Below are 11,119 nucleotides of genomic sequence, written 5' to 3'. Positions count from 1 at the left end.
ACTGATTCAAACACCTTTGTCATTCATGGTATAAGAGCATTCCCCAAACTTAGCCCTGCCATTGACACCAATGTCACAGAAAGAAAAGCTAAGGAATATTTGTATTTGGGCTTAAGAGAGAACACAAGCAGTAGTGCTGACATACTGCTAAAAATAGATCTGATCCTATTAAAGCATAATTTAAAATGTATTTTATCAAGCAACATAATGAAATCATTAAAATGTTAAAGTTATCCATCACCAACAATGTAATTTATGACTATTTATCTGAGCAAATATTGTCTGGTTTATAAATTAGTCATTAAAACCAAAATGACCATGGAATTAAATTATTCCACCAGACACAAACAGTAACTAGACTTGCACATTTATTTCCAGGGAAGAATTCTGCAACACGTCTCAGGCTGTAAGTATTCAAAAGGATCAAGAATATACTCACTGAAAAGATACAGAATCTAAAAGTAAGTAGTCTTGTCGAATTCTAAATTCACATAAATACTGTTGCCAATAGTTTGATTTGCTTTATGTAATTTCTACAGAAGAAACTCCTGACTTATGAAGCAAATAAGAAAGGAAACTACACAACTGTCATACATGCTAATAGGAGAAAAATGGCCCAGAGACTTCCTTCTACAAAATCTCCTCAGTTATCTTTAGAAGTCAGCATATTCTAAGCACCTGAACCTGCAGCTCCATAAGGGTTTTGCATTTCTGTGCATGGATCCTTTCCCAGGACATAAGCTTTTCCTGATATGATTGCTGCTTTTCCTCAGGTGCTTCCAGCAACTCAAAACCATGCTCTAACTCCTTTAACTGAGTGTCCACATTGTCCCTCACCTGCATAGTAGCATCACAGGAGAAAAATGCAAGTGTAAAACCATAAATTAATTGTTGTAATACTTAATGACTTTGCAGAAGTAATAAACCTAAAATTCTACACAAGTTGCAAAATATCAATTATTTTATGAAATACTGATGAAGTCAGAAGTTCACCACTGGAGAAATTTCCATCTGTGACTATATTTCATTAAAGAACCAGTAACACTCATAATGAACACATACAAAATTATGCAAGTGGTAGCAGTTCATCATGCAATACCCAAATTTTGATGTTGTCTTCATTGCAATGTATTTTGGGAGATGGCACACAGCCACATTAAACAGCTTACAGGAAAAAATCTGACCATACAACTATTGGAAAAGAGGGCAACACCTGATGCCATCTGAAGCCACATACAATGCTGTGCAAATATTATTTTGGGGTTCAGAAAAGTATTTTTCTCCATTCTACAACTCAAATATGGAAAAATAAAGTTAGTATGAAATAAAATGAACATCTAAGATGCTCTCTGTGAGGACTAATTCTGTTCTCTAAAACACAACATTGCAGGCAATGCAAAACCTATCCCTGCCACAGCTTTATAGCTTAAAAGAATATGTGTTTTGATGAGCTATGGGGAACTGAGGAAAATGATTTTCCTATCAGTTTTGTATTGTTTTCTGATGCTTAAGAATGTGATCACTGTGTTCCAGTATTCAGCTCCATCTGCTGAAAAACTCAGAACTCATCTCTGTATGGATGCTCTGTTTTAACTGCTAGTTAAACAAAGCAGGCTTACAGTAGGTTTGCTTCTGGATGCAACTTTCACAGCTGTACTGTTGAAAGATCTAGTTTAAAATCATCAACGAAATCCCATCTTTAAAAGTGATAAAAAAAATCCTTACATTCCAAAATAGCAGCCCAGCTCCTTTGTCATTACTCTAGGAACCATTCTCACCTTTTTGCAATTGAGTGGTAACCAAAAAACACCAGCTCCCAGGAGGCAGTAAAACATCTAGTGAATTTAAGAACAATTTTAGACATGGAAAAAGAGCCAGTACCTTGAGACTTTTAAGTGGATCCTACACAAAAGTGTAGGAAAGACCCATGTCCTACAGAATTGTTTGGAAACATGCTTTATAACTCCAAAACTTACCTTATCTGTCTCTAAGCTTTTGTCTTCTATTATTCTTTTGTTTTCATTTAAGACTGTTGCATATCTGGATTTCAGTTCTTCTACTGCTGTTTGTAATTCTTGTACCTAGGACAACACATACTTTTCACATGCATTTGCAAGGTGCTTCTTGTAAATACAGAAAATACAGAATCATTAGTATGAAGCATAAAGGAAAACCTCTGATTTCTAAACAGAACCTCAGTATCTATCATAATGTGAAGTTACTTATTTTCATTTCCTGCTCACCACAGCACATATAAAAAGGTAACCGGGTAAAGAGCACTCTGATGTCAGCACCTGATATTCAACTATGGAGAATGAGCTACAGCTGTGCTACAGAAGCAGCCAGCATGACTCACCCTTCAGATAACAAGTATCACCAGCAGTTCCCATCTGGAGTCACCTCAGCTACAAGTGAATTTCATTCCACTCATTGTTTAAGGCTGGCTGTTTCCTGGAACCACATTGCCCGTCTTAAAGCTGGCAACAACTGTAATTGTGGTGATGTATACTACAGACAAGGCACACTAATTGTACTTATATCATGTCTTTTCTCTTGTCAATAATTTTTGAAAGCGGTAAGTGAAGACTGTCAATGAAATGGTGTCTATACTAGTGCAGAAATATATAGACAACTTAGAATCAAAGTTCTAAAATGTCTTCTCTGTGATTAAAGGCGAATATAAAAAGCCCTTTTTAAGTCTGATTTTTCTGTTTTGCTGGTATTTTCAGTGTAGAACTACCTGCATAAATAAAAACTCTTACAACAGTACCTGAATGCTGGTTTGCTGTTCTTAGGAATGTGGAAATAAAGATACCATAGAATCACAGAATGGTTTGGGTTGAAGGGACCTTAAAGCTCCTCCAGCTCCAACCCCCTGTCATGGGCCGGGACACCTTCCACCAGAGCAGGTTGCTCCAAGCCCCTGTGTCCAACCTGGCCTTGAACACTGCCAGGGATGGGGCAGCCACAGCTTCTCTGGGCACCCTGTGCCAGCGCCTCAGCACCCTCACAGGGAAGAGCTTCTGCCTAAAAGCGCATCTCAATCTCCCCTCTGGCAGGTTAAAGCCATTTCCCCTTGTTCTGTCACTACTTGCTCTTGTCAAAAGTCTCTCTCCAGCTTTCTTGACAGCCCTTTTAGGTATTGGAAGGCTGCTATAAGGTCTCCCTGAAGCTTTTTCTTCTCCAGTCTGAACAACCCCAGCTCTCTCAGCCTGTCTCTATAGCAGAGGTGCTCCAGCCCTTGGAGCATCCTCATGGCTCTCCTCGGGACTCACTCCAACAACTCCACATCCCTCTTGTGTTGGGGGCCTCAGAGCTGAACCCAACACTCCAGGTGGGGCCTCACAAGAGCAGAGCAAAGGGGCAGGATCACTCCCCCGACTGCTGGTCACACTTTTTTGGAGGCAGCCCAGGACATGGTTGGCTTTCTGGGCTGCAAGCACACACTGACAGCTCATGTTGAGCTTCTCTTCAATCAACACCCCTAAGTCCTTCTCCTTAACCAAGGAGAGGTAAAGTATCTTTGGTTATGTCCACTAAAGCCATTAGACTCAAATCTTACTTTTTAAATATAGTTTACTGGGTTGTAAACTTGTTTTTTAGGAAGCAATCTTTTCTAAGCCAGTATGTAACTGGCTCTATTGGCTCTCAATGAGCTTCAGCTGGGCTTCACACAATACACTTACAATTAAGTGTACCAGTAGTAGTGTGGAGATTCTTTTTGGATATGGTTTGTAATGGCACTCTCTTCTCTTATCCCCAGTGTTACAACAGTATTACAATCACCATAACAATTCTCATTTACTACAAACAAAACCTTAATCATTTTCTCAAAACTGCTTAGAATTAAAAAACCATATATGAACATTTCAAACATGCTACTCACCTGGCTTTTATATTGTTCAATGAGGTTTTCCTGGAGCTTTGCCTTTTCTTGCAGATTTAGCCGCTCATTTTCAACAGAAACAGTATTGTTTTCCAATGCAGCAAGGGAAGCCTTGATTAAAACATGGAAAATACAAAAATTGTAAGAGTGCTATTAAAAGAACACAATCTACCATATGATATCACTAGCAAGTGACCTAAAGGCATTCAAAAGGGTGACACAGTTATTTATCCTTTCAAAACAAAAATGAGAGCCCACAGCTGGTTTGTCAGCTCAGGAGAACATTTACTTTGGAGGATAAAAAAACCTGTAAACCCTTTAAAAGTTGAAATTAATAATTGAGCTGAACTCAGTTCTTTAATTTGAAAGGAAGTTTTACAAACATACAATAACAATTTCTAGCTAAGCAATTCTGTAGCTACTGACAGTGAAATAAATGGCATCCTGGTTAAGCAGAGAGATGATTAGACATAAATTTCCACTGATAAATCTGCTGTGTCTCACTTTCACTTACTGTAAAAAATGGATAGCAAAATTTATTCTACAGGTTTGGGATCTCTAGACAGAAGGCCCAAAGGAAATGAATGTGATTATTTCATTAATGTATCAGAAATGCAGAGCCATTCAACAATGATTTATAATGGTCTCACCTTTAATTTTTCATTTTCAAGGTAAATCTTTTCGTTTTCAGAGTTAACAGCACTTAGCTTTCCAAGAATTTCCTCATCTGAGTTTCTTCTCCATTCCTCCTTTCTTTTCAGGTCTTCCAAAAGTCTTGTGATCTGTCTTATTAGATAGGCAAGAACTTCTGTAAAATATACAATGCTTCCAAAACTTTCACTGTGCATATTAAATTGTACCTTAACATACTCCTTCAGTGTTCTTAAGTTTTTAAACAAGTTGTGAAAGAGTTGCTGTGAAAGCAGAGGAGGCTAAAAATCTTAACTCTGTTCCAGTTTCCACCTTCTAAATTCTGCTCAGAATTTAAAATTGTGACTAGATAAACATGTTTACACTGTCAACACTGAGTGCTGCACTACTAAATATCAACAGTGTGACTACAGAAACAAAAGAATAGAACAACAGTTTAACTTACTTCTTAAGATCTTCTGTTTGAGTTTCTAATGTTGTATTTCCTTCAACCACTTTATCATGCTGCTTCTTCCAACTGCTGGAAGCTGACAGGATCTCAGACAGTTTGACTTCCTACACAACACAGGAATTATAGATTATGAAACAAAAGAATGCCACTGAAGAATGCCATCTCATTCTACCCATTTTTCTAAACATAAGAGCAATTTAATATAAGTTGGCTTTATTGGATCACCCTAGTACAAAGCAATGTCAATTTTGTCTTGTCTCAAAAGAGAATGAACAAAACTACCCACATTTTAAACAAGTACAGTCTAAGTACAGACTTACTTTCAAGGCAGAGTCACACTGGCACTGTATATCAACTGTAGAATACAATAATTTAGCTCAAAATTTAAGATTAAATCTTTTTCTTACAACAAAAGTATTTGTCTCCACTAATCTCTACTGCAGAGAAATTACAGAAAGCTATGCAAAACAGTATGAAAAATAATAGCTGAGTAAGAAATGCAAAGTTAGGTAAAGTTCCTCAAAGAAGTACAAATAATTAACCAGCACATGCAATCCTGAAAGTACACTAGGTCAATGGGGAATGAAAGCAACAGTGTGACTACAAAACATCAAAAGACCAGGAGTTAGCTGTCATCCCTCTGTACTGCTAAGTGTACGTAAGGATCCACTACTGTCTTCTCACAAAGATCAAAGAAAACAACAAAAACCCGCCCCATTTTTAACCATCTCCTGGCATAGTAACTGGAAAAATGTACCTTTAATACTGGCATATCCAAAATTCTGGCAACACATCTGAGGGTGTGAAAACATGCTCTTTTTAGGAAGCTTAAATAAAGCAATAAGATCTTGGCACAGTTCTGATCCACCTGGCCTTTTTGAACAATGACACGCTGTGGGGATATGCAGGGCAAGAATCTAAGGAACAATTTGGATTAATGAAGTTTTCTGCTTGGATTTTGAAAAGGTTCAGAGCAAGCAGCTCAGAAAGTTAAGTATCCACATGAGATGTCAGACACTGATAAAGAAAACAAAGACTTCAAGACCCAGTCATGGATTCTCAGGTCTTATGTTGTACTTCTGAGTTAAGTCAGTGTGTATTCACAAAGGCGTTAACAGGAAGATCAGGAAAGGTGTAACTGACTTTTGAAGTCTCATTAGACTTCTCTTATGTACAACTTCATGGCTTAAGACATTCAGTGAATTTTAACAAAAGAAAGTAGTTACAGTTTGCATGTCACTTATAGCAACCTTTTCCTTAACCAAGGAGAAAAAAAAGAGATACAAACACAGCAGGACCAACCAACTTCTGTTTCCACAGGAGAAAGTCTCCCAATTACTCAATTTAAAACAATACAGCACATTGCTCACAGCATAGTCACTCACACGTTCTTTCATTTTGGAGGTTAATTTTTCCACAGCTGCTTCCAAGTGCTCAGCTCTTTGTTTCTGGCACCTGACTGCTTTTTTCAGAGCGGTCTTCTTTTGCTCACTTGTTTCCTTTAAGGCTAACATCCGATGCCTGCATTCACCAAACTGAAGTTTCCATGCTGCTATTTTCTTCTGTAGAGTCTGCAGAATAATTAAACATCAAATCTTTTCAATTTCTATACCTTACAGATCATTTTGTGACATAAGTATCAATTACATTTATAATCTGTTTCCATAATGTCTTTGTATCTCAAACCTTACGGTTGATGCAAGGAGCTAGCCAAGATAGATACAGCAGTAAGCAACAGAAAATACATATTGGGAAACTCATCACAAAGATGGTTGGGAATATCAGGGATGTGATATTCACCAATGCAGTAGTAGTATGTGCTCTGAATCTGTAGTGAGCACACACATAACTAGGGCTGGAGATGAGTATAACACCATATGAAATTTACGTATGAAAGTGAAGATCTTGGATTTGGATTTTTTAAGTCAAGAAGCTAGGAAAGGCTGGGGTCTTTTCTTGAATATACACATTACGGTACAGTCTGTTATTAGATGACAAAACACTATCTTCTTGCAAGATCTCTGACTTTTTCCATGCATATAATGGCCCCACTGTATTAATGAAACAGAATTTTTAGTAAAGAAACTATTTTTTATGGAACAAAACTATTTTTTATGGAAAGCTGTATTTTGTGTTCAATGGATAGTGAAGGAGAAAATGTAAAAAGAAAAGATTAAGCACTGCCTTGTCCACAGCAGACAATTGTTTAAAGATAATTAAAACAGTCTGTGATAAAGCTTAACCCACAGCATTAAATCACGCATTGTAAGAGGACAACTTATAATTTCCTGAGTGCTTGATTTTGCAGCACTCAGGAAATAAAATACATTTGCATTAAATGTATTTTTAATGCATTTAATTATATTATGAAATGTGTACAATGCAACTGAGATGAGAGCTGAGTTCTACGACTGTCATTATATTATCTTTTCTACTACTGTTAGTATTTCTGACTAACTGGATTTTTACATCACTGATTGAAGGCAATGAATTAACCCCATCCAATTCAGGAAGCTGACATCTCTAACTTTATGACTTTTGTATTTTTCAGCTACATATCATTTGTTATTTAAATATGAATGGGAAAAGAAGACCAAACATTAAAACACTACACAATGACATACAATAAAATCAACACCGGACTCTGCTTCAAGGAGAATCTCAGATTTGGTTCTTTCTAAGGTGGTACAGCTTATCAAAAACATGACCAAGCTACCAGTAGACAACTACTTTCATAAAGACAAGTGCAAGCCCCATTCTTATCACTTATTATACATCTGCCAAACTACGGCAATGTAAGTAGCCTAGCAGTGTAAATGAATTTTGCAAGACACTGATAAATATCGTAATTGTAAGAATGATTAATGCATCTGTTTCCTTCACTTGAGTCTAGGTCTGACACTTAATTATGTTCTACATGAATAAAGACCAAAATGACATGCCATTTACCTACTGTGTTAATGTGCCAACCTTACTCAAGCTACTATTTGCCAGTTGATATAAAATACACATATTATGCATATGAGAGGGTATCTGTCAGTACAGGTCCTGCTAATGGCCCCAAAACTTTTCCACAATTAATGAAAAAAGTATTGGTTTTCCAAGTAAAAGAGGGTCTCAGGTACAGCACTGCTTCAAAAAATGATAAAAAAAAAAACAAATAGGCAGGAAGCACTTTTTATATACAGTTGCTTATAAGCCATTTGATGAACAAAGACATGATTGGGTCAGGGCAGCAGCAGAACACCTTCCATAAATAGAGCAAATAGAAAATCAGAGTCTATGTAAAGACTCCTCAACCGTTGGTTTAAGCACACAACTGTTATCCCTTGTCATAACCACAGGAGGTCACAATCACACTAAGAATAAGTGCTCTGGGCATTAATCAGTGGCTGAGGTAAATTTAAATGAAGAAGTGATTTCATAAGGGTGTTGCTAAGCTTTCGCAAGGTTTTGTCCAGGTTATTACCAAAATCATCACCAGGATTTAAGCTATCAACTGGCTTCAGTACTTTTTGAGGAGCAAACAAACAAAACTTTTAAATCGAGACTGAATGAAAATACAGTTGTGTATCAAGTTATCTCATCTAATGAAAATGTTGGAATTCTATAATTGTACTAGGTAGAACAAGAAAGCAGTTTTTATTTAGGAGAAAAGGAGGTATTAGTACAGATGTGACTTTTTTTGAAACCAACTTGCTATAGGTTTCTTAACAAATTATACAATTAATAGGGAATATATGCTACTAAAAAAGTTTGGAAGTGAGAAATACGTTCTTTTTTAGCCAATGTTTTCTCATTCATTGCCTGTGTTCTTGACAAGTTTCAAATACTGAAATCGGAGGGTACATACGCTCCAGCCTCCGACACATGACCTCTTCCTTGCCTTGTTCTAAAGCCAGTAACTGAAGCAAATACCCAAATTTACTTCTTGCTTTATAGAACTTCTTGCTATATAGAACAGGAAATGAAAGTATTTCCAGCTACCTTAAACAAAGCAAGGTTAGGCATTAGTCTTAAGTGTTTCTCTTTTAGTCAGTATTAAGAGGTTTATTGACTTCTTCACAGTCAATAAATAGGTGGTGATTCATCATCCTTATCTTACAACAGCCACTCATCCTGAGGACTTGCCTCTCTCTTTCTATTCACTGTATGGAGACTGCCTCTGGATCAGTATCTATCTTCTAGATAGCACGGTTAGGAGAGTGCAAATGCTTCTGTGTGCTTAACTTTTGTTTAGAATTGCTAGTGTGCACAAGTTGAGGAAAGAAGGGAAAAAGAAAACAAATGACAAAACCTTGCAATCAAGACAGCGTGGTCAGGCAGACTGCAAAATGGAAATCCTAATGATTTTTACTGTTCAGGATTTTTCTTTTACCAAGAGTTTGATTTCAAGTGATACTTTAGGATTCAACTCTCACATCTGAGTCAAACTGGGACCACAATAAGGCTTTGCTATTTTTTCAAATAAACTGAAGCTGTAAATATGTAAAAACTATGTTGACCTGTATTTTCACTTTCAATTCATCATTTTCTGCTTCTTTTCTTTGAATCTGACGTCGCAGGTGAACTTGTATTGTCTTTGCTGATCTTGACAAATGTTCTCCCTTCTGTACATTGGCCTGAGAACGGGAAATAAACAGAGCTCTATTAGTCTAGGGAGATATGTCATATGATGCTATTTATTACACTGGGAGAAAACGTGGATTCCAACTGAACTGATCACTCACTTTTTCAAGCTGAAGCCTGGATGTAAGTTCTTTAACCTGTTTCTCCCTTTCAAGTGTTTTTCTCCTGAGAATCTTCATGGGGAAAAAAAAATAACAAAGGAATTATCTGAATGTCTGAACACAGCCATGCAATGGAAATGCACACTGATGACCATTTCAGCTGTAAAACTAAGATCCCACATTGTGATGATAAATCACAAACACTCCCGCTTTGCCACTGTCACTTGAAATTGTATGATCCTATGATGCAGCCATTTTCAGATGTACAGCATAGAACAAAGAGAGACAGAAATTTTAATTTACTTACAGTATTTTGGAACATGTTTTCACTTAACTTCTGCATCAAGGTGTCAATGTTTTTGCTGTTTAGCTGCAAGACAAGTAGGAAACATTAAAAAATTACTTCAGATGATAATTGATTTGGCCCACCAAATGTCTTCCAACTTTGTTATGTCCTGTACAACTTAGTGCATAGGACATAACAAAAAAATCTTCCCGAAAGATCTATTAAAGAAGATGGTAAGATTAAATGTTTAAGATCTGTGTCAGAAACGTACACTCACACTGGTTCTGTATTTATGCCTTACGTATTTTCTTACTTGGTGTTCTACGCTGTCAGATTCTTTGCTTAGATCAGTAAAACATCTTCCATCTTGGATGGCTTGTGTAGTTCTATGATAATCCTTTTTATGTGGTTGAATCAGTGAACAGAGTTTTCCTGCTTCTCCAGGTGGCACATACATTTTCCCCTGAACTAGCATTCATAATTACATAACATTTAGCATCACTCACAGTTTGGGCTTGCTAATCTTGCTCATTCAAGGATATCAACATGAAAGAAGTCAGCTCTTCAGCAGAATCACTTAGGAGAAGTAATTAAAACTCAAACTACTCACTCACAGAGCACACCTAATCCATAGTGCAAAGGTAAACAGTTTCCCTCCAGCAAAGGTAGAGGCCAAGTCTTGCTCAGAGACCAATATTATGTATCACAGCAGAGTTCTTCCAATCTGGAGGCAGCAATGGAATTTCTCTTTTCCCAGTTTGGAAAAGCTGCTCACCAGGCAGAGATGCACAGGAACACGATGCTGCCTGTGTCATGGCAAGTCCAGAGCCAAGTATCAGTGTCTACTAAGTGCATCCTGTTCCCCCCACTCCCTTGTCATGCACCAGGAACCTGCCATCTCCTTCACCCCTTCTCCAAACACTTCCTGACAGAACCAGAATGTGGACTGCTCTGCTTCCAACTGCTGCCACAAGGCAAAAACTACAGTTATGTATCTTGGTTTATTACATGCTTACATTTCCTGGTAGACCTCAACTTGTGCAGCACAGTGCAGGTCTCTATAGCTTTTCCTTGGTTATCTAAACAAAACTAAGTTCTTGAATTCAAGTACTTCT

General features: G+C 37.3%; 1 protein-coding gene across 1 annotated transcript; it reads right to left on the bottom strand.

Annotated features, from left to right (window-relative positions):
- Positions 1 to 678: 678 nt before the first annotated feature.
- ODF2L (outer dense fiber of sperm tails 2-like) lies at positions 679 to 10,461 on the bottom strand (the record flags this gene model as incomplete). Its single annotated transcript, XM_010009602.1, has 10 exons — positions 10,318 to 10,461; positions 10,026 to 10,088; positions 9,719 to 9,790; positions 9,494 to 9,610; positions 6,374 to 6,559; positions 4,983 to 5,092; positions 4,537 to 4,672; positions 3,887 to 3,997; positions 1,977 to 2,081; positions 679 to 837 (listed from the first exon to the last, which is right to left on the bottom strand). Coding segments are annotated over exons 1-10 (1,203 nt in total), but the record flags the coding sequence as incomplete, so codon positions are not given.
- Between the last annotated feature and the right edge of the window lie 658 nt (positions 10,462 to 11,119).

Source organism: Nestor notabilis, unplaced genomic scaffold (assembly GCF_000696875.1).
Source record: "Nestor notabilis isolate BGI_N333 unplaced genomic scaffold, ASM69687v1 scaffold36460, whole genome shotgun sequence".
NCBI classification, from domain to species: Eukaryota; Metazoa; Chordata; class Aves; order Psittaciformes; family Psittacidae; genus Nestor; species Nestor notabilis.
The sequence above is the reverse complement of the archived record's forward strand: the minus strand, read 5'-3'. Positions and strand labels throughout refer to the sequence as shown.